The sequence below is a fragment of the Diospyros lotus genome, chromosome 4, assembly GCF_014633365.1.
Source record: "Diospyros lotus cultivar Yz01 chromosome 4, ASM1463336v1, whole genome shotgun sequence".
NCBI lineage: Eukaryota > Viridiplantae > Streptophyta > Magnoliopsida > Ericales > Ebenaceae > Diospyros > Diospyros lotus.
Window position 1 is genome coordinate 10,540,711 of NC_068341.1, and position 23,023 is coordinate 10,563,733.

A 23,023-nucleotide genomic window follows, 5' to 3' on the forward strand; every position below is an offset into this window, starting at 1 on the left:
AAATTATGTAAAAATGAGTTTGGATGAAGAGATATAATTAAGTTGATCTTAGCTTAAAAAAATTATTAAAATATTTTATAACACTAATGTGACATATTTACTTATATAATTGAATAGATTATCGCACAAAATAAGCATTATTTTTAGCTTTATGGGCATAATGCAAAATTACACACAAAAAAGAAATAGAAATGCCTAGGATTCGACGCTAACTCGCGGCGAAACTGAAAATACTACAAAATGCAAGGGCATTACTGCAAGACACTCGGCTCTATTTATTTCGAACGACGACCGCGACCGACCAAAGTATTCGTGCCATCAAAGAAATCAAATTCCGATTGAGATTGAAATCGAGGGGGAGAGATGTCGGGCATGGAGAGGTTGCAGAGAATGTTCGCCGGCGCCGGAGGCGCGTTGGGTCACCCGCCACCGGATTCGCCGACTCTCGATTCCTCCGAACAAGTTTACATTTCCTCGCTCGCCCTCCTCAAAATGCTCAAGCACGGTATGGTTTCAATTTTAGGGTTTCACTATAACTATTGGGATTAAATGCGTCTACATAAATGTATATATGTAATTACTGTAAATGTGCCGGACCTTACTAGGGTTTGGGGTGGTGATATTGGGAATAACAGGGAGAGCTGGTGTTCCAATGGAAGTGATGGGGTTGATGTTGGGTGAATTTGTGGACGAGTACACGGTTCGCGTTGTCGATGTCTTCGCGATGCCGCAGAGTGGAACCGGCGTCAGTGTCGAAGCGGTAGATCACGTCTTCCAGACTAACATGCTTGATATGCTCAAACAAACTGGACGGTATTTGCTCCTCTTTGTTGCTAGTTCTTATGTATGTTATTATTTCAATGTTGTTTCTGTCTATGCTCAAAGCAACCAAACTGGCATGCTCTTGTTAGTTCTGATGTCTTGTTAAGCTGAATTAAAGTATATAAGCTCACTAAGCCCTTGAGTTCAATTACAAGCTGAAGCCAAGAATCACGAGCATGGGTTGGGCCAACCCACTCGCAGCTTCATTCCTTATTAAGAAACCATCTAAAAGTAGATTCTATACTTTTGGTCAGGACTTCAGGCCAGAGGACATGGTTGCTTTTGCACATATTTTTGCCAAACATGGTGAAACCCTATGAGAGACTTTCTATAAGAAATGGAAGTTTGATCCCTGTGGTCCATCATCATGCATTTGCATCCTATTTACAAACCGATGCCAATCTTTCAGTATTGTTCTAGCCTCTACCTCAAGATTTAGGGTTTCACCTTAATTCCCTTCGGAGCAAACTAGTCTTGGGATAGGCCATTGCCACAAGCCCAGCATCTGTCTGCGTCCTTATTAGCAAAGAACGGGAACAAACTATTAGACTTTTGTTGTTTGTCTCTTTTAATATGAGGATGAAGAAAAGATATTAAGGAACGAAAGGCTTGGTCAAGACATCTGTTGAAGAAACAAAGAAGAAGTATTTGCACCTCCATTCTCTAGTTCTTTTCTTTCTTGTTTGTCGTCTTTCCCCTGTCCCCTGCTTTTCCATGTGTTCTTTCCCATTCTCTTGTTATCTGGTTCTACAACCACCACTTTATTCCTTAATGATGGTATTTTCTGGAACCTTGTTGCTAGCAATGATTTAATTTTAACATGTAGGGAAAGTAGAAGATTAAGCGTTGTTCTGTATGGGTTCTCATACTGTTTTGAAAAACTCAATGTATCATATTAAGTGAACCCTAATGAAAGACTTGTAATTTTGAAATATGCACGTCTTCCCCCCCATTTAATGGGTTGCAGGTAAGTAGTGAGCAAACTCCACGGAAAAAAAATCACTATTTTCTCTTGATTTTTAGGGAGAGTTAGCCAACAAGAGAGCTAGCTCTTGGTGTGGTGCTCCATAGTGAATGAATAATGTGACTATTTCTCTAAAAAATGAAAGCATTATATGTTACCACACCCAAAAATGACACCCTTATTCGAGATAGGGCATGTGGATGTACTTTCTTAGTGCTTCTAAAATTTGAATTGGTATTCTCTTCTGTTTAATTTTTCTGTTTTAAAAACTTCTTCTTAATGCTTCCACTGATTTCCATTGTTTGATTAGCTTGTCCATTTGCTTGCTATTACAGACCAGAGATGGTGGTCGGATGGTATCATTCGCATCCTGGGTTTGGCTGCTGGCTTTCTGGTGTGGATATCAATACTCAACAGGTTTTGTTATCTTTACTTATTTTCATGCCTCATAGTAGCATTGATAGTTGTTTGCATACGACTTGCATTATGGTGGTTACATGTTGATACTCTTCTATTATTCCTTCTACGACTAGGTTTGAACTGCTAACTCAAAATATTCTTTGTTAGATTATTTTCCATTGTTTCACTATTTTCTGACACTATGTATTCAGAGTTAAGCCTTGTTGGGTATAAAATTGTTTTTGCTCTGTATTTAGCCATTTTTACATTGGGAGATGGTTAAAAAAGGGTGTCTCTAGCATACAAAGCTCCTAGCTTTGCAAGAGTTGGGGAAGGATCATCTTTGGACATAGCTTTGCCCTTGCTTTGCAGAGAGTCCATTTCGCAAATCAAGGGAGGATCATATTTTAAATCTGGATGATGGTTAGAGCAAGTGTAATATCTGTGAAGTTAAGAGGTATTACTCATGTGGTGGCGAGGAATTTGGATCATTAATAACTGCGAAGAGCATGATGATGGGTGCCTCCAGTTTATAGAGCTAGGAATTGAGAAATGGCAGAGAAGCAAACCCTTCCACTAGTTATTCAGAATAAATGAAAAATGGAATGATAGAAGACAGTAGCAATGTATATGTTGAAATATGAGTAAGGTATTAATCTTTAGGGAAAATAGACAACTTTGTATTGCTTGATGTCAATTCTATTTTGTTTCAGTTAGCATAGCTCTAAACTTTTGGGCATGTGTTTTGGGGGTTGGGTAATTTACTGTCATCCTGACCCATGTAGACCACCTTATTTACTGACATTTATTTCATCCTGCAGAGTTTTGAAGCTCTAAATCAACGTGCTGTGGCAGTTGTGGTAGATCCCATACAGAGTGTCAAGGGGAAGGTGGTCATTGATGCCTTCCGTTTAATTAACCCTCAAACTATGATGCTTGGCCAAGAGCCAAGACAGACAACATCCAACCTTGGACATCTGAACAAGCCATCTATTCAAGTGAGTGCTGCATAAATATTTCCTTACATTCTTTAAAGCTTCCATTTTACTTCTAGTCTTGATCCTCTAAATGAGCTACCTGTTTTTCAGGCATTGATCCATGGGCTGAACAGGCATTATTACTCAATTGCCATTAATTACAGGAAGAATGAGCTTGAGGAGAAAATGCTACTTAATCTTCACAAGAAGAAGTGGACTGATGGATTGACACTTCAATCCTTTGATGTCCATTCCAAAACCAATGAGCAGACTGTTCAGGTTGGTGTAGTTTTTTTGCAGCTAGAGTTTACAAAGAATCTAGTGGATATTTTTTTGCATTTGGTACCTGTTCAACATGATGCCAAGGCTATTTGAAGTTTCTTTTTAGTTCAAAAATATATTTTATGCGTGTTTGATGTTGCCTCCCACCTTGAAACAGCAAGCAGAGATTTTTTTCTCCATCCAGTGTGGGTGGGGAGGGTGTCTTATAACTGTAGGGCATTAATATGGTTACCAGTACATGGATATGACATGTCCAAACTAAGATAGGAGGCCAAATACTGTAGTCTTTTCATAGTAGGTAATAGGTGCTGAAATGAATCAAAAAATAACATGGGTGCGTCCTTTCATCTATTGTGATTGCCCTGTCTTTTCTATTGATTTTTAGTAGTCCTGCTCCTTTCAAATTGAGTCATTCGGCCAAGTTTCACGTCTTCTAATTCGTGGACACCTTTTGTAAACCCAACTATCTCATGTCTGCCAGGAAAGTACAATAAATTCCTAAATAGGTTCTCTAACCTCTACACAAACAGTAAGGACCTGTTTGATTGCTTTTTTGTTTTTTGTTTTCGTTTTTAAAATTTTGTAAATGAAAATGGAAAATTCTGTTCAATTACCTTTTTTTTTTATAAAATTTTTCAGAAGTTCTCAACAAATTTTAAAATTTTGAACACACAAAAAACTTGTATTTATTATTTGTTTTTGTTTTCACTTTTCAATTTCATTTAATAATTCACTCACATTGATTCTCAATAACCACCACTGATTTGTTCCTCACTAGAGATGTCAAATGAGGACCACCTCGTAGCTTGAGGGGTCGGGCCAAACCAGACCAATTAACAGCCTGCGTGCCTTTACTGCAAACTCGTTTTATTTTATTATTTTTAAACTATAATATATTTTGTAAATTTAGAATACCTTTTACCTTAAAATTAAAATCAATATATTTTGTATATATGAATCAATTTATTTTTTAGCCACATACTGGTTACAAAATGGTTGTAAAATAGTCAGTGTTCTAACTTCTAAGGCAATTGCTATCAGAATTGATTTTTTAAATCCCACAGAATTATTGTTTCTGGTGATTGGGCCAGGGTGGTAGCGTGCAGCTGAACTCGTTTGACATCTCTATTCTCTATCCCCACTCATTGACCAACATTCAACTATTGTCCATTATTTAACTTAGTGCTCACCCTCAAACTGATCCTTTTTTTTTTTTTTTTTTTTTTTTACATCAAACAACATGCTCAACTTTTATTTTTTAAATTTTGAAAACTGATAGTTATCAGATAGTATGCCAGTTTTTAATTTTTAACAGAAAATGAAAACTGAAGCAAAAATAAAGAATTGGCAACTCTCTCAAACAGGCCCTAAGTAATTCATTTCTATTAATGACATTTTTTTGAAGCACTTAAATGTATAAATTGACCTTTTCTTTTCCTGTTGGGTTACCACAATTTCACTGTTTTGGACTGTTGAGAAACTGATCTGTGAAAGGATCGCACTTATGAGGTGGCTACACATTCATTTAGGAAGAAATAATTATACAGATATGCCAGGCAGGGGGTGGGGGGTCAGGAACAAGCCATCAAGCACCCTGTAATGCAGGAGAAGTATGTAGCTTTGGGGTGTAAAATGGTCATAGCATTATTACTCACAATTTAAAGTTGACATTTGCAGTGTTATTAAAGGCACACCTTGGGCGCCTGGAATACTTCTAGGTGGGCGCAGACCATCTGGGCTTAGGCACGTCTGGGCTTTTTTAACTGTTTTTTAGGGTTTTTATTTTACTGTTTATTATTTTATTTAATTTTTTACTGTTTAGGGTTTAAATTTATTATTTCAACTGCAAATTTGACAATGAGTAAAAGGGTTATTACTTCAAATGCTCCAATTGAATTTGAACTAGATGGAGAGGGAGATGATGTGGAAGAAGATATTAGAGATGATGCTTTTAATGATGAAAATATGGAAATGTTTAATCTTGATGATGAGGATGATTCTTAAATTATTTAGAATGCATAATTAGTTAATCTTGATCAAGATTTAAGACTTATAAATTGTTTTAAAATTCAATTTAAGTTGACTTAAAGACTTTTAGATGGCATTTTTTGGTATTTTTTATTGTTCTTTTCATTAGTATATGTTGAATTTTTTAATTTCTTTGATAACATGATTGTGAATATATTATTAGGAGTTATGACCTCTTTTATATCTTATTTTTCAATTAGGATATATTTTATTCTTTTTTCTTTAGTTAACGTGCACTTAGTTCCATCAAGCGTGTGCCTCACCTTGCGCCTACACGCCTTGGGCCTTTAATAATACTGGACATTTGTAGTGAGCTTGTTTCCTGAATATCACATCGGATAAAGAACACGGGAAGGAAGATCTTAGCTAAAGGGTGTAGGCAGCACCACCTAACAAATTAAGCTTTTGCATTTGATGGCGAATGTGTGGTAACACTTTCATTCAACTTCAGCCATTGTCAGATAGGTGGTCACAATTTCCATGGCCCATCACATCGGAACCCAGCAGTGAGGGCTAAGGATGTCTCCTGTGGACAATCGAACTCATATATCTGCCCTGTATATTGTCCATGAATTATACATCTAGACATTACCAGGCAGGCCTATGCCCTTCCCTTTGAAATTTCAGGTCTAGGCATCTATTATGTCAATTCGCATAGCTTTCTTCAATAGACTGCAAGTGTTAAAATAATGTACGAGGAGTATTTTGATAAAGATCCACTAGCTAAGTGGTATTATAAGTCATGATTAACTGTATTTTTGGAGTTGGTGCAGGAGATGCTAAATCTAGCAATCAAATACAACAAAGCAGTGCAGGAAGAGGATGAGTTGCCTCCTGAAAAACTTGCAATTGCAAATGTTGGAAGGCAGGACGCCAAGAAACATCTTGAAGAACACGTCTCCAACTTGATGTCTTCGAACATAATTCAGACTTTGGGCACCATGCTGGATACCGTTGTATTCTAAGGCTCTCAGCACCAACTTAACTGCATTTTGTTGGCAGTTAAAATTTGAAACAATTATTATGCATGTGGGTTGGGGGGTCAAAACTGGTAGAAATGTTGTCCTGTTTTTTGTGTAAGTGAGAAATGTTGTCCTGTTTTGGTGGGTGGGAAAGAGAAGTGGAGAAGAGCAAATGTGGACAATGGCTGCCCTCATCATATAGTTCCTCATAATTATTGGGTTCTGTTCTGGATTTATTTTTCTAGCCTGAATTAAATTGAATAATTTTGGGAGGATAATTAAAATCTTTGCCTTCTTTTTCTTTTTCCCTTTTCAATTTATGCCGTTTTGCAAATGCTTGACCCCAAAAAGAAAAAAAAATAAATTGCATCCATCACTTAAAGTAAGTCTTTATTTAATTTTTTTTAATTTTTATTTTACTTACTAGGGCTGGATGCTAATTGGTGATTATAGTTAAGTTTTTGGTTTTTATACATCTTAATGGAAGGCATTTGTTCAAATTTTAAAGTATTATTTGATAGATAATAGATGAGAATATTTTTAAAATAAATGTTTTAAAAGAAGGCATTTCAAAAGTTAAAAAATGTTTGCTTAAATAATAAGAAAGAATAGATAGAAAGAATCTACTACGATATATTATAAATATAAATTTATAATATTATTTGTTAAATAATTATATTATATTTTTGATATAAAATTGATTTTAAAATATAAATTTTCATTTGGAGAGAAAAAAAACAAAATACTTATTATTTTGATTACATATTTTAATTTATATTTTTGAATTAATTTAATTTTTATATATAAAAAAATATAAAATAAGATAATAAAATACACATCATAATTTATTCACGTGAGGTTAAATTAATTAAAAAATATAAATAATAATTGAAATAATAATAAAAATTAAATTATTATATAAAAAATTAAAATATAAAAATTAAATTAAATTAAATTATAAATATAAACTTAAAAGTATAATTAAAATAATTAAAAAACCACTTAAAATAAAATATGAAAGTACAGGCAAAAATGTGGGTTCGGCTACTATGTCGATGTATTCCTGCCGTTCATACCCATATCATTACACCGGAACCGCTCCTCCTCCTGGGAAGGGGAATCATTAATCAATTCTTCAACGAGCCCTAGGTAAGGTAAAGCCAACTTCACTGTCGCTACCGGCGTCTCGGTGACATCACTCCCCTCCCTCCCTCTCTCTCAATCGGAAAGAAAATGGCGACGATCAGATCGTTGTCTCGTGCCATCCGATTCAGATCTCTCTGCTCCTCCGCCTCTGTGGCCGCTGCAATCTGCCGCTCCGACCTCCACCTTGGGTTCCGCTACCTCCATTTCTCTCCGTCGTCCCTTCTGTTTTCTCCCAAACGCCTCCCTTTCGGTACCTTCTGGTTCATCCTCCCGACATATGTGTTTATAGTTCCAATTTCGTGGTTGTTGCTTTCTGGATTGATTTAATCTGCATACTTGAAGATACTACTTCAATTATTTTTAGGGCAATAATCTGTTTGAAGTTCATCTTCTGTTTGATTATGTGCCTGACTGGCCTATTGATGTTCCTCTTGAAGTTGACAGTGGTTTGATATATTTCATCATTGTGGTTCCATTTGTGGAAGTGATCATGAATTGCTTATTCAGTTTGGCGAAGGACCGGAGATGCGTTTCCTTACCTTTAATTAAATAAACTCCTGCCAAATGAATTGGCATAACATACATGTCAGTTTGAGACTTCACGTTTGAAGAATTCATGATAAGAAGATTACCTTTGCCTATGCTTGGTGGCACTATTTCCAACTAATGTAATGTGTGACTTTCACTGGAAAATCTCCAGATTGTAACCATTTACCTTAGCCGATATGGGTTTAATCAGCTTGATGCTGAAACAGAGTGACAGTTCATTTATGAAACCTAATGACGTTTTGTTATTATTTCATTAGCATCCACTTCTTATCATATACATAGCTGTGCTAATCAATCTTCAGTGTACCTTGGCTATGCTTCATCAGGGTAGGTTCTGTACGCCTTTGCTCTTATGTTAATTGCAGATTTAGCTTTATGTACTGAATTACTGTCTGATATTTGACCTGTAGGTTGCAGACCTCCTTTTGGTATGGCAATTGGAAGTACGCGCTTGTTTAGTGAAGACTTGACCCACTTTCCTGATATAAAGGACCCTGAAATTCTGCTTGTCTTCAGGGATTTAATGGCATACAATTGGGATGAGCTTCCTGATTCACTTATCCATGATGCAAAGAAAGCATTATCTAAAAGCACTGATGACAAGGCTAGCCAGGAGGCATTGGCAAATGTTTTCCGTGCAGCTGAGGCAGTGGAGGAATTTGGTGGGATGCTTGTATCATTGAGGATGGAAATTGATGACAGCATTGGATTGAGTGGCGAGGTAATGCTAGTTCTGTGGGAAGAATGACTTGATTTTTACTTGTTTCTTCAGTCCTTCTAGGCTGATAATTTTAAATTTTGAATGTGTTTGTAGAATGTTAAGCCCATGCCCGAGGAGTTCACAAATGCATTGCACACCGTTTACCAAAGGTACACTGCGTATCTGGATGCATTTGGACCAGATGAGACCTATTTGCGCAAGAAAGTTGAGACTGAACTTGGAACAAAGATGATACACTTGAAGATGAGGTGCAGTAGTCTGGGTTCTGAGTGGGGAAAGGTACTGTGATTTTGCATGGTGTTATCTTTAACTATAGCATTCTAGTGTTCCAGCCAAATTCCAATATGTTTGGTTTTACGTTAGGGGCACCTAACTAATATAGTGCAGTTACTATGGCTTTCGAAGTAGGCATGAAATATATTAATTACTTGATCAAGTTCTCTTAAAATTAGATTGTCATTTGATCTCAAGTGGTCATATTTGCATGTTTGTAATGGTATTTCATTTCATTGGATTTTCTCAGAATAAGTTTAAGCTAAGATAAATCTTAGCAGGAAATTTAGATCCTTTGTTCTGAGAGAAAATACATGTTTGATATATACGTGGTGGATGGAAAAGCATACCATGTTGAAACATGTAATTAGCTCTCTCTCTCTCTCTACACTCCCCCCCCCCCCCCCCCCAAAAACCAAAAAGAAAAAATAAAAACCATTTATTTGTATTTTTGTGGCGTTGTGGTGGTACAAGAAAATGATTTTGATCCTGAAATGCAATGATGGCATCTTGACCATCCTGAACTAGAGAACTCGTGCTTATTATCATTCTTTCTGCAATATTGTAAAACAGTGCTAACTTTCTGGTTAATACTAAATCTGTTTGCTATTCTTATTGCAGGTCACAGTCCTTGGGACATCAGGACTTTCTGGTTCCTATGTTGAGCAAAGAGCTTAGGTTTGGAGAGCTAAAAGTGCCATTTCTTCCTGTTTTCTTGAAAACTTTTTTCATATTTGTTTCTCTTTCTGACATTTAACTTCTAATCCCATTACTATTTCTACATAATTTCATGTGACCTGGGCGCATTCTTCTTTATGCTGGAAGTTTGATGAAAACACCTAAGCTAAAGTTGCCCATTGGGAATCTTATACAAGGAAACTAGTTTCCTTGGGGGTTTATTATGTTGTTTGCTCATTACGTTCTCCTGTCCATCAGTAGGCCACAATGTAGTATATCATTAATAAATGAAGAGCTCTTTCATGTTATTCTATTAAGTTGCTTAGATTGTCTATCTGACGTATGATAAAAAGATGGTGATTTTGAAGACGCCATAATTGAAACTCCTTGTGCATAGGAATTAAAGGGAAGGGAATAGAGCTCATATGACTATAAATATGCAAGCACAAACAGCCCAGAGTATTATTGACTTCACACATCCAACCTCCCCCACCCAGAGATTAAGAGAGGAATAAACCAGAGTTATTCAACTACCTGTGCCTGATGGATTAGAGTCATGGTATGAGAAAAGCAGAGACGAGCAGTTTTCCTTCAATGTTTTGTACATTAACCTGACATTAGTTTCTCCATTAACTGTAGTTAACTGAAGAGTTAAGTATTCTATTGTGTTAATTGGATGAAAATATCTGAAAGGATATGTTTCTGAGTGAATAGAAGGATAAAAAAAACTCGACATGAATGGGAAAAGGAACGGAGGTTGGTTCTCTTAGTTAATTATGTTGTGAATGCTAACATAATATTAGTTTCTTTGAGTAGGTTCTGTTCAACTTAATTATCAACAATTGTATATGGAAGACGTATATTGCCGATGGAACTACTAGGTACAATTACAGGTGACGTGTTGCTGAGATGTAGAATTTAGTAATAGGGACGTCTTTGATACTAATATGTATAATGATCTGGCTGACTTTAGTACTTTTATGCATAGGGGTTCCGGATTCTTTTCTCATTTCTTTCATGTGCATGTTCTTTCGAGGAATTTTCCCGGAACTGGTGTTGAGTTGGCTTTCGTTGGGAAATTTTTTGTTCTTAAAAATGGTGATTTGAACCGCCACTTTTTCTTGGCCTTTACCTGCTATCATCCTACTTTAGTGATTTGATATATCTAAGTCATGGGCTTTGCCAATGACTCAATGAGAAGCTGTTGATCAAAATCAAGAACTTGGTTTAGAAATTTGCATGCCATCTCACTATTTGTGATAAAATTTCTGTTAAGTTCTGCTCTCCTGTTGGCTACTTGTCAGGGTAAACTGCCTCACTTGTGTAAGAGCAATGAACCCTTATCGTAATCAATCGTATCTCTCTCTCTATATATATATATATATAGCTTTGAGCTGTTAAATATGAAAGCAGAATTAATATAGTGATGTTTGAATTGGCGCGCTTGAGTTTTAGTCGAGTTAGAAGCATAAAGATCGAGCTAAAAGATGTTGGGGTCAATATTTTCTCTTTAGAAAAAGATAGCTAGGTGGAAACTATAATTAAATAGCTGGGCGTGGGGAGGAAGAAATTGAATAAATGTCGGGAGCTAATCAGCAAATTTGGTAAAGATTGGAGCAATCAATCCAATGCAACAGGTTGGGGTGATTCTCATGCAGCCGGAGAACAGGGTATTTTACTGTGCAATGCCAGCGGTTGCTGGTCATTTCTATACAAGACATCATTTTATGTAAATCCCTTCAATTATCCTGAAAAAATAAAAACAAAATCAAACTATCACATATTAATGATAACATAAATACAATACAAATAATCAGAAATGAGGAATTAAGAAAATAAAGCATAAAGCAAGATGGTGTTTTGTTTTGTTTTTTTGTCTATTGTCCTGTCCTTGGGACGCGAAAAGAAAGAAATCTAACGTGTTAAATCATGGAAAGAGAGTAAAAACAGATGTTAAAGAGCTGAGCAGCTGACATTGCAAAACAATAGGAGACGATTTCTAAAGTTAAAATCCGCAAACTAAAAGCCTTAGCACGTCTAACGCTTCAAAAGCCCCCATCGGTACCAGCTATGCAGTAACAACACCGGCAATCCATGGAACGATTTCTGGTGCATTTGGGTGTGACCTCCTATAAGCTTCAGAATACTTGTCCTTGAAAGTCACTTTGGGCTTTTCTGCCTGCATCATTAAGATGAAAATCAGTTGAGATTTTAAGGTTGAACTTGTGAGAATAGTTTGTTTGACGAAGTTGGCCGAGGCTTACATATTTGAGCCAGCACTCCATGTGTCTGTGCTGATAAATATCAGGAGAATGGCAACCAGTCTCCTGTGGACAATAAACCCATATGTTGCACTTCATTTCACCCGGCTTGGCACGTCTGGCTTGATCCAAGCAAGCCTGACAACACTCGAATGCACTTTCTTTAGGGTGTGTAAGGCCCCACCGGACAGCAGCACCACCATAATCTGCATGGTACTCGGCATGGCATTCGGGAGGAAGTGGCCTTCCAGGTAAAACTTCTTCATCTGGGAAGAACACGTATATCTTGATAAATGCCAATTCAAGAACCCAAAATACAGAGCACTGATAAACCCAAAATTGAACAAACTAACAAATGTTTTTATCAAGAGAAGGAGAAGGGCGGGAAAGGTGAGTGAAGGAGGGCATATTTCTCAAGAAAAAGAAAATCACTTAGCTACCAGGATCTGTTGCACCCTCTGGTTTGTCATCATGCTCCTCGTTATCGATCTCATCTGGTATCCAGAGACCAACTTCTTCCGAAAGCTGCCTCCAGTTGGACTTCAAAGCTCGGGCAAGCATCCCTTCAAGCAGACACTAAGTAAGGACAGTTCCTTGAGATATAAATGTAAGCGAACAGCCGAACAATCATAACACTTATTTCCTTCTCTTTTTTTTATATATATATAGGCATCATGGTATTAATTTTAGATATTCTCTATAGTCTTCAAAGCCACAAAATGGACTCTACAATTGATAAGATTTTACCAGCTTCCTCTGGCAGAAGAGTTGAGTTTGAGGTCTCTCCAAGAGCTAGACGTTCGGTTTCTTCCAGCTTTTCCTTGCGCCAGCTTTCAACTGCTTCTGTTTAAGAAAACAATATCGCCAAGATTTCAGCAAGGACAACAGGGAAACATAAGAATACGATATATAGGCACAAGAAGAAAGCAAATAGATGATTGCATGATTCACTACAACTGCAAATTCAGATTATCATGCAACTGTTTTTATCAGAACATGAAAACAAAATCCTATGTTCCCATCACATTATCTTTCTTCATAATATATGGTCCTGTGATCTATTGAAACTGTTGGCAGGAAACTGAGTACAGATTCACAGCGCTACCTTCACAACAAAGAATTCTGAGAAAAAACTAGTAATTGGAATCCTATTGGCTTCAGCACAAGCATTTGGGTTCCAAAATTTGTTTGGGGGGTACCCCCATTATTTTTTTTTTTTTTTCATTTTCAAACTTATGATGGGACTCTAAAGGTCATACACATATACAACCACTGTAATCAAGTTCAAAGTAACTAGACTCAGGAGCCAAACAAAACCAACCAGTCTGTGTCAACATGAACTAGTTTGCACTACTTAAGACTAACACAGATCAATGCAATTTACAACACGCTTGATGCAACTGATCCCACACATATAGATGTCATGGAGGACAAGCGATGCTTCTATGTGATGAAAATTCTGTTACTATCACTTTCAAAATGTCAGTTGGATGAAAAGCAGAATTGCAGCGACAAATTCATGATCAATAACATAATTAAGCTACCAGTTACCCCAAATAAATGGGAGAGCAAGTCTGTCTATTATGTAGGAGATGTGGAGCCTGATTCGATTTATGACACCTACGCAAAGCCACTACGAGGGTCCTGTTAAACAGGCCCAAAACTTAAATAGGCCTGAATTAGGAGTTCAATTTTTGCCCTAGTCCTCGTATTTACGTGAGTATAATTCTTATAATTACAACATTCTCAATAGTGAAAAAACACCTAGTGCGGCCGTGGATGTAAGCATTCTTTGCCAGACCCCATAAATTTGGTCGTGTGCGTGATTTTGTTCCAAGATTTCTTTATCGCTTGATTCGTCCCCTAACATATTGTTGGAAAACCCGAGTATACAGCTAGGGATAAGAGACATGGTGATAGGCGTGCCTTATTTGAATAAAGATAAAGATAAAAAGCGCTGAAAGTTAAGAGAAGATAAAGCTCCGAGATCGTCGGAAAATTTATAGGAGAATTTGTAGAAGATAATCTATTATCTCTATCTTAGTTTAAATGCTGTACATCTGTAGCATATTCAAGTTTAGATTGTATTCTATCTCCTGTAAATTAGGATCAGCTAGATAGCATCATACTTGTATAAATATAGGTTCTTGGAATCAATACAATTAACGAGTTGTGAGTTCTTCTTCAAACTTGGTTCATACTTAAGGGTTTCTACCTAGGTTATCCTCTTTTTGTTCACATATTTTTAGTCTGTAAAGTAATCAGAATGACTGGGAAACCTTGAGTGTTATGACAGGTGTGAGGATGCAGTAACCTACCAAAGATTGTAATCACAAAAATTGCATCACAATGAGTAGGAGACAACATATAACACTCAATAAGAAATGAAGGTATAACAAAGCATGGACATGGATACAGAGAAGTACATGGAGACATGACATTTTTTCAAAAGATAAGACACAACATGGTTGGGAAATATTAGTTAATAAACTAAATTTTTATATTTCTAGTAACATAATAAAATACCAAAACTATATTCTAAATTCATAAATATGCATTTAAAATTCAAAATACAAAGTTCCAAATAAATAACTCTAATCTCATTACTCGTTCTGAATTTAAACACCAAAAGATCTAAAGCAAGTATCTAGGATTCAAAAAAAATGGACCAGACTTTAAAAATATATGAACACAAAATGTAAATTAATCCTTCATTCCTTCAGACTTAAGCTGCTTCATCTTCAACTTCATTAACATCATCAATATTATCCACAAAAATCACGCCCTCCATGTTCGGTTCATCCAGAGAAAGATTAGCATTTTAAGCATCCCAACATCCCCAAATGAACAAAGTGAGTCTCCAGCTATATCTCACATCTTAATCTCTCCTTGCATGTACTGTGGGGATTTTCTTGACAAAAGACAAAAGGTTACTACGAATGAAAACCAAATCTTCAGCACGCTTTCGTATCATCTTTTTTCTCTTCATGGAATGCACAAAAAAGCAAGTACTCCAATTTCTTTCACAACATAAAGAGTATGATGATGCTAACCCCTGCAACAAAGGAGCTGAAGAACCATGGAGGCTCCACCATGTAATGGGATCCATTGACTATCTATCTGCTACAGAGTCACTATCTGCAAAGTCCTCTTTCATCAATGAAAAATCTGTAAATTCAGTAGCAACTCTTAACACGTTCCTCATTATTAGAAAAATATCTTTTCATACACTTTCCTCGTTCTTTGTTTACTTTCAAATCCTTATGTGTAGCAATTCAATTTGAATCTTCTTGAAGCCACTTTTCATTGTAATAAAGCAGAGTAAAAAGGAAAAAATATAAAAATCAGTTTGAATATAAATGACAAAAACAAAAACTCAATATAGAATTAAACAAAAAAAAGATAGAAAGAATTACCTTGGATTCAAAGAATGAGCTAAACAATGGAGTGGTGTATTACTTTTTTGTCCAATGATCAATGAGTATGTCATACACCACCTCATAAAAGATAGATGATTTGGTTAGCCTTTTCCCTAATGCCTTTATATTACCTTCTTCACATTTTCAATCATAGAATCCCACATCTCATAAACTAAATTGAGACAAGGTCTATCTCTGTCACAAGCTCTAAGCATGTCATATATAGGCGTTGTGAACTCAAGTATATAATCAACAACATCCCACAAAAGTTCATCCAAAATCTTGTCCCTCACAAGCCAAGCCTTTATCATATCATCATCTCAGTAGCATAACCATTTGTCACTGATCACCATTGATTGCAAACCCTGCTTGATAATCTTGAGCTTTTTAACATTACTATGGTTGTTGCAAATCGTGTATCTACAACAGATAGCAGCTTCAACGGACCAGACTCATTAAAAATTACAAATCTCATAGAATGATTCATGATGAAATTTTAGCAAACACCATCATGAATTTCTTTGATCCAACTACATGCATCATAGGTAACTTGATTATTTTCATGATTCCAAGCTACACAAATATTTTTCAATGCCAAATTCAATGTATGAACCACACAAGGAGTCCAATTATTTTCCCAACACCTTTACAATTTCTGACATTATCAATAATTACCTGAATCACATTATCAACCCCAATCTCATTGATCACCTCTTACATCAGATTAGCAATAAATTTCTTATCTTTAACTTCCCCAAAACAGTCAACAGCTTTCAAAAACATGGGTTGACCATCTGAAACTGCTATAAAATTATTTAATGACCTCCTTTGTGAGTCACTCCAACCATCACTCACAATACTGACGTCCTTCACCTTCCAAGTTCCTTTGATGGGCTTTAACAGTCATCTAACATGTGCCTTTTCCCATTGGAGCAAACTAGTTCTCAACATATTATATCCAAGAGGCAAATAACTAGGAATTGCATAGCAGCCGCATAGGTATAGGAACTCACATAATATGGATTTCTAGCAAGATGAAATGGCAAACTAGCTAAATAAAACATTCTATCAATGTGAGCATGCAATTCATTACTGGCTTGCATTTGGAAAGAGAAGAACTACTTCTACCACCACTTTGACTCACAAGTGTTCTCTTTTTTGAGATAACACTTATAACCCCCTAATGGTCCTGATACCATAGTTTTTGATGAACTGCTCTGAGAAGGAGAAGGAATTTTTTTTGGCTCATTCTACTTGCTATTCTTTTAGCTTTATCATCTAACTTCTGTAGCTCAATTAAATCACTTACTGGAATTTTCTTACAAGGCCCAACACCTTCTCCTGATAATTTTAGCGAGTTCTAACCCTTGTACACAAAGCCAAACTTCTTTTCATCGCAAAAGTTACACAGTCATTCAACATTTCCCCCTCCCTTTTGAGAAATATTAATTTTCGCAACATATCTCTACAAAGGGTTTTCCAAATTTTTCTCCAAACGAAAATTAGTATCATCAACATTAAAAGAAGAATCCATAAGCAATCTAATAAAAATAAAATATAAAATATAGATTAAATCATATAATATATATAATATTATGTTAAGCAATCTAATTTCTAATATAAAAAAGAGTAATGCTAACCATTGCCCTAAGCAATACAAATGCACCTTGTTTTAATACAAAAATCATTTATTGCATCTTATTTTCAACATCCAAATAATTCTATTTGTTAATGATAAATGCATCATGCTTTGAACCATTTAGTAAGCCAACAGAATTGTTTAGATGTTGAAAACAAGATACAATAAATGCACCTTATCTGAAAACAAAATACATTTATGCTCCTTAACCATTGCCATAAAATAATATAACAAAAGATGTTCTTGAAAAGTCAAAACAGTAACACATAAAATGCTACATAAAAAAGAGAGTATCAAACTTGGCTTTCCCATAAAAATGATAAAATAATATTACATATATGATATACCAAGTTTCAAGGATTCTCAGGAAGAATAAACCATTAAGAAATAAGAAATAAAATAACAAAAAGAGAGACTAAGGGCTAATAGATTTGACTTTCCCATAAAATAATATTACATATATGATACCAAGTTTCAAGGACTCTTTAAGGGTTCGCGAAATCGAATTGGCAGGCTAGGCACAGGCAGAAGATGCACCCAGTTCAGTCACCAAACTTCCCAATCCCCACTTGCCGATGTCGCTACAATAGACTACCAACAGTATAGGCATCCCATCCGTCGAAGATAACAACTTCACACCATTCTGTTGACAAAAAACGTAGTCCAGTACACCAGTCATAGACTCTGTCCTTCGAATCGATGGTTGAATACAATGTGAAAGGAAGCATTAATAAGGAGAATGAAGCCACAATCCAGTCAAAGAGTCATGCATCAATCAGGGCATGGTAACGTCTCTCGTGTCCAGAAAGGGGACACACATGTCAGTCATGTGTCCCCACAAAAAAGAAGAAAACAGTGTCGGAGATGCCGGGTGGATGAGTCCCACATGCCAGTGACACCGGCACAACAACTTGTTCACTGTGTCCATACTTTATAGTATAACACCAATGAGCTTTAGCATCAAACAATTCGATTCAAAGTGTAACAATTTCCTTTGATGATATCAGAGCAGGAAAAAGGTACTAGCAAGCTTGCTTAAAAAAGAAACTTTGAGAAGAATCAACTCTCTTCATTGTGCACTAGACAATTCTGTTTTTTGACAGTGAACTCACAAAGAATCATCTCTCTTCATTGCCCACACTTATTGAATAGTTTTTTTTTTCAGTCCAAACATGTATGGTGGAAGGATGAAAGGCCTAAACTGAACTTGTTCCAAAGATGGGCATGTTAAACTTTAGGAGGGTTCTGTTAGAAGGATCTTGAAAATGTTTGTTTGAACCACAGGACATCAAAAACTGTGATATTCTTTATCAGCAATCCTTGCAATTTCATGTGGAATTAAACTTGAACAGAGAATTATTTTGAGAGAAATTCTCTGATAATTTTACTCCTCAAAAGTCAATCAATATATACAGCAGACCTTCCTATATTTAGCCTCCTAAATCATAGGACTAATTGGTACAAGATATACAGTTGTACCATCTATAGTTGGACTGATTGGAGAATAACAGCTAACAATCATTAAGCATGGTAACTTTCTAAGGTAGGACTTTCCTAATAAGATCTCCATGAACTCGATAGAATTCTTTGTTGAATTCCAACACTCCCCCTCAAGCAGGTAAATAGACATCTATCATTCCTAACTTGCTTATAATTGATTCAAATCTTGGTCCTGACATAGCTTTGGTAAGGATATTTGCTTCCTGAGACTCTGTAGGAACATAGGAAAGATTGATACCTCCATTTTTGATTTCTTGTTTGATAAAATTTTGGTCAATCCTTACATGTTTCATTTGGTCTTGTTGCATTGAATCAATAACAATATTGATGGCTAACTAGCTGTCACTGTATAGCCTTATTGAAGTAGATACAGATATGTTTAGGTCCTTCATTAGTCTCTCAAGCAGTTAAGCCAAATTATCTCACATATTCCTTGAGCAATAACTCAATATTCTACTTTTGCACTACTATAGGCTACCACATGCTTCTCCATGTAACTAAGTTACCCCATAACTTAGTGCAATAGCTGGAGGTAGACTTGTTGTCTTCAATAGAACCACGCCAGTTTGCATTTGCAAATCTCACAATTTCTCTATCTTCACCCTTTTTGAACAATAGCTCTTTACCTAGTGTCCCATTGAGATACCAAAGAATGTGAAATGTAGCATCAAGAAGTCTTTGAGTAGGAGAATGCATAAACTAACTTACCACACTCATAGCATATGCAATATCAAGACGAGTAAGGGATAGGTAGATTAGTTTTCCTACTAAACTTTGATGTCTCCCTTTGTCCACTAGATGTTCGCTTCTTTCTTCTTTCCACTTCTAGTTTTTTTCTAATGGAGTGCTGGTAGGTCTGCACTTGCATGTCTCCTTTAGAAGATCCAGAGTGTACTTTCTTTGAGAAACAAAGATACCCTCTTTACTTTTAGCCAACTCCATCCCCAGCAAGTATCAGCCCTCAATTGCCTCTTGAGATTCTCTATTTCTTGACTTTATCTCCTGTGATGATAATGTCATCTACATATACAATCAAAATTATCTTCTTCCCATCTATTGCATGTTTTATAAATAATGTATGATCAATCGGCCCTTGTTTGTAGCCAAGCCGATCCAAAGTGGTATTAAATCTCTTGAACCAAACCCTTGGGGACTGTTTAAGACCATATAGAGATTTCTTTAGCTTACATACCTTTGCTTTCTTGTCCTTTGTCTCAAAACCACGAGGTATTCTCATATAGATTTCTTCTTCTGGTTCACCGATTAGTAACGCATTTTTAACATCCAATCAATGTAGTTCCTAGTCCAAATTAGCAGCAAGTGATAGTAAGACTCGTATTGAATTTAACTTGGCAACTGAAGCAAAAGTTTCCTTCAGTCTATTCCATAAGTTAAGTGTGAAGCCTTGGGCTTCTAGTTTAGCCTTGTCTCTATCAATGCTTCCATTTGACTTATATTTAATTGTAAACACCCATTTGCTGCCAACTGCCTTCTTACTCTCAAGTAATTCCACAATGTCCCATGTGTTATTTTTTACTAGTGCTTGTATTTCATCCATAACTGTTGCCTTCCACCTTGAGTCTTGTAGAGCACAATATATGTTCCTAGAAACCTTGATCTCATCAATGCTAACAGCGAATGCCTTGAACTGTGGAGACAATTTCGAATATATCAAGTGATTATAAATAGAGTACTTAGCACATGATCTCACCCCTTTTTGAAGATCTATTGTATATCCAAATCATCAATGGGTACCTCTTCCACAGTGTCATTCACTGGACTTGACTCCGAATTTGACAATGGACCTTGCTAAGAATCATGATGCCTTCTAGAATAAACTAAGATTGGTTTTTCAGGAACCTGTTCTCCCCTTAATTGGTCATATAGGTTTGGGCAGGGATGGAGATTGTTTTAGCTGTTTCAGTTCCAATTTCAGCTTGACATGGCAAAAGTAGAATGAGAAGTAGGAATTGATAAAGGAAGAGATATTGAAGGATCCCAATATTGCTCCGTACTAGATATCTCCCCTGAAGAGAGACATTGGGATATAAGGGTTGGTGTTCAAGAAATGAGACATCACATGAAACAAGGAATTTCCAGGTGCAAGGATAATAACACTTGTATCCTTGTCGGGTAGGTGAACAGCCAACAAACACACATTTGAGGGCTTTAAGCTCAGGTTTGGAGTGGAAAGGATGATGATTATGAACAAAAGTAGTACACCCAAAGATTTTTGGGGGGAGAGAATTCAGAATCCTAGTGTGAGGGTAGAAATCAAGAAGGTACTCAAAGGAGTTCGAAATGCAAGGGCCTTGAAAGGAAGCTAATTAATGAGATAGGAGGCTATAAGTATTAATATGAATTTGGAACAAAATTAGTGAACATTATAGAACGAACAGTTTCAAGAAGATGACAATTTTTTTGTTCTACCACCCTATTTTGTTAAGGGTTGTAAGGGCAAGAACTTTGATGAATTATTCCTTGTTCAACTAGATAATGGTTGAACTCATTTGAAAAATACTTTTGGCCATTATCTAAACGAATAACATGAATTGAGGATTGAAACACATTAAGCCCTATTTTATGAAATTTTCTAAAGACTGCACTAGCTTTAGATTTTTCTTTCATAAGAAATACCTAACAAGTCTTTGTATGATCATCTATGAAAACGATAAACCAATGGGTGTTGGTTAGGCTAGGTGTTCTTGATGGTCCCCAGATGTCACTATGAAAAAAATAGAATGGTTTGAAAGGCTTGTAAGAATGAATAAGGTGAGATTGTTAAGACTGTTTAGCAAGAATAAACTGCTCACAATGAAAAGAATTTTGTTCTTTGTTGATAAAGAGATGAGAATACAATGCTTTAAGATAGTTGAAACTAGGATGCTCTAAACGCTTATGTTATATCATAATCTCAAAATTTGAAATAGTAGGAAAAAAAAAAGATTTATTTTTTAAACTAAATTTAGAGGGATTGCAAGATCCTAAAATGTAATGAAGGCCACCATTCTTCTCAGCACTGCCGATCATCTTTCCCAAAAACAAGTCTTGAAATTCACAGTAAGATGGGAAAAATGTCACCATACAATTCATGTCTCTGATTAGCTTACTCACATATAATAAATTGTATTTCAATTTTGGCATATGTAAAACAGATTTCAAGGCTAACTTTGCCAAATAAACTGATCCTTGCCCTATAGCCAAAGATACTGCACCATCAACCATTGAGATTGTTATATCCCGATTGCATGCCTCATAGGTCGATAAGGCATCCACTAAACTTGTTATGTGATCTGAGGCACCTATATCTACAATCTAGGAATTTGTAGCAAGTTTCTTAGAAAATAAGGATTGTTTTGTAGTATCTTGTTTGGCAAGAGATGCTGATGGTTTAGGAGTATCTGTAAGATTAGACATTTATGATAGCTTCATCTAATTTAGTAACTAATGCAAGAGTTCCAATTGATCTGCAAATAAAGTCAGATTGGTGAACTTCTCGGTTTCTGAATCAGCCATATAGGCGAATTGAGTTGACTTCCTTTGACTATGAGGTTTCCAATTTGCTAGTTTACCATGAATCTTCTAGAAGATCTCTCTTGTATATTATGGTTTGTTGCAGTGATCACACCATTGTTTGTCCTTTCGTGACTCACCATGTGGTAAGGTAGTAGTCTTTCTTTTTGTAGTAGCAAGAGTTGAATTTTGAGGGCTCACATCATTGTTAGAATACAAGGATGGATTTAGCATTACGTTCTTTCGAATCTCCTCTCATCTAACTTCTGCAAAGACTTTCTCAAATGGATGGAAAAGGTTTAGCACCAAGTAGTCTACCTTGAACTTCATCCAATTCGGTGTTGAGATCATGGAGGAAGTCAAAGACTTGTTCCTTTTCCAACATCTTATTATACTTTACTCCATCATAAGGGCATTTCCAACTAATCTCATAGAACAAATCCATTTCCTACCACAACTCAGTCAAAACATTGTAATACTTAGTGACTGAGAGATTCCCTTGTCTTATTGTCTAGATTGCAAATATGATCTCAAAGCATTGTGTAGTATTCTCCATGTCAAAGTAAATCTCTTGCACAACTTCCCAAATTGCTTTAGCCGTTTTGCAGAAGAGATGTGTCCTCTTGATCTTGGTCTCCATTGAGTTGATTAACCAAACCATGACAATGGAGTTCTTAGTGTCCCAAATATTGTAGGTGGCTACTTCAATATCAGGCATAGGTGTTGCTCCTGTAAGATATCGAACCTTTTCTTTGCCCTTGATGACTGGCAAAACTAATTGAGACCATTCTTTAAAGTTGGTTCCATTTAACTTATGCTAAGTAATCTAGATAGAATTGTTGTCAAGGGTCAGTGGAGCAGCAAGCATCGATGTGGCTCTAACTGGAATG

General features: G+C 36.1%; 3 protein-coding genes across 4 annotated transcripts in view; 2 read left to right on the forward strand and 1 right to left on the reverse strand.

Annotated features, from left to right (window-relative positions):
• The first annotated feature begins 292 nt into the window (after window positions 1-292).
• Window positions 293-6,741, forward strand: LOC127800649 (26S proteasome non-ATPase regulatory subunit 14 homolog). 2 transcript variants are annotated; one of them, XM_052335380.1, is made up of 6 exons: window positions 293-505; window positions 606-813; window positions 2,122-2,203; window positions 3,007-3,183; window positions 3,274-3,441; window positions 6,246-6,741. In XM_052335380.1, exons 1-6 carry the CDS (start codon window positions 364-366, stop codon window positions 6,435-6,437), a joined length of 969 nt encoding a protein of 322 aa, XP_052191340.1. In that variant the 5' UTR covers window positions 293-363; the 3' UTR covers window positions 6,438-6,741. The 2 variants fall into 2 exon arrangements, with proteins under 2 accessions (XP_052191340.1, XP_052191341.1); XM_052335381.1 differs by having other exon boundaries at window positions 636-813.
• A 754-nt stretch (window positions 6,742-7,495) lies between these two features.
• LOC127799501 (succinate dehydrogenase subunit 5, mitochondrial) lies at window positions 7,496-10,109 on the forward strand. Its single transcript, XM_052333581.1, has 4 exons — window positions 7,496-7,830; window positions 8,540-8,850; window positions 8,944-9,129; window positions 9,745-10,109. The coding sequence occupies exons 1-4, from the start codon at window positions 7,668-7,670 to the stop codon at window positions 9,799-9,801; spliced, it is 717 nt and encodes a 238-aa protein (XP_052189541.1). The 5' UTR covers window positions 7,496-7,667; the 3' UTR covers window positions 9,802-10,109.
• A 1,491-nt stretch (window positions 10,110-11,600) lies between these two features.
• LOC127799499 (uncharacterized) overlaps window positions 11,601-23,023 on the reverse strand; it is a 28,042-nt gene continuing 16,619 nt past the window's right edge. The window contains exons 4-7 of the mRNA XM_052333580.1: window positions 12,810-12,905; window positions 12,503-12,625; window positions 12,066-12,328; window positions 11,601-11,980 (exon numbers count right to left, since the gene is read on the reverse strand). Coding sequence (XP_052189540.1) covers window positions 11,870-11,980; window positions 12,066-12,328; window positions 12,503-12,625; window positions 12,810-12,905 — 593 coding nt within the window. The 3' untranslated portion in view covers window positions 11,601-11,869. The remainder of the gene's footprint in view (window positions 11,981-12,065; window positions 12,329-12,502; window positions 12,626-12,809; window positions 12,906-23,023) is intronic.

Bases quoted from the DNA above. Each gene is read 5' to 3' on its own strand.
- LOC127799501 (XM_052333581.1), top strand. From the start codon at position 7,668: ATGGCGACGATCAGATCGTTGTCTCGTGCCATCCGATTCAGATCTCTC. The intron at 7,831-8,539 runs GTACCTTCTGGT...TTTGACCTGTAG, and splicing joins TCCCAAACGCCTCCCTTTCG to GTTGCAGACCTCCTTTTGGT. The intron at 8,851-8,943 runs GTAATGCTAGTT...ATGTGTTTGTAG, and splicing joins GCATTGGATTGAGTGGCGAG to AATGTTAAGCCCATGCCCGA.
- LOC127800649 (XM_052335380.1), top strand. From the start codon at position 364: ATGTCGGGCATGGAGAGGTTGCAGAGAATGTTCGCCGGCGCCGGAGGC. The intron at 2,204-3,006 runs GTTTTGTTATCT...TTCATCCTGCAG, and splicing joins TGGATATCAATACTCAACAG to AGTTTTGAAGCTCTAAATCA. The intron at 3,184-3,273 runs GTGAGTGCTGCA...CCTGTTTTTCAG, and splicing joins TGAACAAGCCATCTATTCAA to GCATTGATCCATGGGCTGAA.